Source organism: Dendrobium catenatum, unplaced genomic scaffold, assembly GCF_001605985.2.
Source record: "Dendrobium catenatum unplaced genomic scaffold, ASM160598v2 fragScaff_scaffold_323, whole genome shotgun sequence".
NCBI lineage: Eukaryota > Viridiplantae > Streptophyta > Magnoliopsida > Asparagales > Orchidaceae > Dendrobium > Dendrobium catenatum.
This window is the reverse complement of record NW_021318785.1, coordinates 2146549-2148174: the sequence shown is the minus strand read 5'-3', so window position 1 is coordinate 2148174 and position 1626 is coordinate 2146549. Positions and strand designations below refer to the sequence as shown.

Below are 1626 nucleotides of genomic sequence, written 5' to 3'. Positions count from 1 at the left end.
ACAGTAGGGGCACCTTCCTAAGATCTAACAGTGGGAACAAGTCTAGTCTGCTATCGTGGTGGCTGTCCTTTCTGCCACCAGTAACTCTGCCTAACTGAGTGCCGCTGTAACTGGGCGTGCACATGATAGATCTGGTGGAGTAACATCTCCTTGCTAACATGACCTCTATCATGTGCTGAACGGATAATTCCTCGGATCCTCTAGGTGAGGGTCATAGCAACAGTATCCCTAGGGACTCGAGCGCGAGGAAGAGTAGTGGGGACAGGAGGGGCTGTCGTAATATGAACAGCATCCTCCTCATCACCACTATGTACTAGCGGGGAGAAGCATCCTCCCTGAACTACGTCGATCTCAGGGGTGACTACAACAACAGGAACTGGGGTAACTACACGTCTACGTGGCTCCCGCTGTAAGGGAACCAACCTCTACTAAACCGGCTCCTGTTGAGCCATAGAATCTGCCATCCACTGAACTGCTGCATCGGATTCCGCTAAGCACAATCTCCTGTTCCTATTCCTCCTAGCCCTTCTCCCAAGGCCAGAGGTGGAGGAAGAAGCTATGTCCGTACTAACTGGCTGGACAGGAGGAATATAAACTACTGAAGGGAGTGTCGGGGTCTCCTCGGCAGCCTCGGGGTGAGACAACCGGGTGAAAACTGAAACCCCACGAGTAGGGGGTGGAGGAAGCTCGGCCTGAGCAACCCTCTTCCTTGAAGAGGAAGGAGGGGAGACCCGGGCACGAGCAGCCTCTACCGGGATAGCGGGTAAAGGAACTGCTACTAGTTGCCGGTGCTGAGGGGCCGGGGCTACACGAATAATAGGAGCGACAGGTGCTGGCCGCCTGACCATTGGATGAACCGGGTGAACAGGGAGTGGCCTAGGCACTGGCTGCCTAACCATCGGGCGCACTGGCTGCGCACGAACATCATAGGGACGAGCGAGTGCTCGGGCTGGCTGCCAAACGACATGTAGTCTAAAAGGTCGCAAGGCTGCACGTCCTCTCCTCTGCGGGGGAGAGAAGGCAGCATCCTCGGAGGGGGTCGGCCCGCCCAGAGTGACGTACGCCGAGTCGGTAAAAGAACCGAAGGTGATCCCCCCCGAAGGTGGGCTCGAGAGCAGGAACTCAGGGAGTGTTACCCGCGAGTCAGAGCCGAAACAGAAAGTAACTGAAGGACCAGAGTATGCCATTGCACTGTCTGTTAACACAAACTGCAACAATTAGCGTAAAACAAAACCACCGGAAGGAACGAGAGAGAAAGAGACGGAATAGCCTATAAAGGCTGGACGAGGAAGAACCTAACTAAAGAGCACTAAACTCAAAGTGCACACAGAAGAAGATAATTTAACATCCGAAGATGGAGAGAGAAACCTGCCACACCATGGTCGCCAGAAATCTGTTGGTCTCCGAAAGGATTCTTCTAATAGGTTCGAATGCAAATAGTACGATCACACTATCCCATAGGACAAAATGGTCGTAGACCTTTACACTCGACATAAGCAGGCCGATGGAAGAGCAGATGGAGTTATAAATACGATTAGCCATGGAGGATAGCGGTTTTCACCTACTAACCTCGATGGATAATAATATCTATAACCCAAAAGTTCATGAGATTTCCCCCATTTGATG

At 52.5% G+C, this 1626-nt stretch overlaps 1 protein-coding gene across 1 annotated transcript; it reads right to left on the bottom strand.

The window, feature by feature from the left end:
• Window positions 1-428: 428 nt before the first annotated feature.
• LOC110115893 (translation initiation factor IF-2-like) lies at window positions 429-1187 on the bottom strand. The gene has a single exon (XM_020849301.1). The coding sequence runs from the start codon at window positions 1185-1187 to the stop codon at window positions 429-431; it is 759 nt and encodes a 252-aa protein (XP_020704960.1).
• Between the last annotated feature and the right edge of the window lie 439 nt (window positions 1188-1626).

What these genes read in the sequence shown, in the direction of transcription:
- LOC110115893 (XM_020849301.1), bottom strand. Translation starts at nt 1,187, where the DNA reads ATGGCATACTCTGGTCCTTCAGTTACTTTCTGTTTCGGCTCTGACTCG.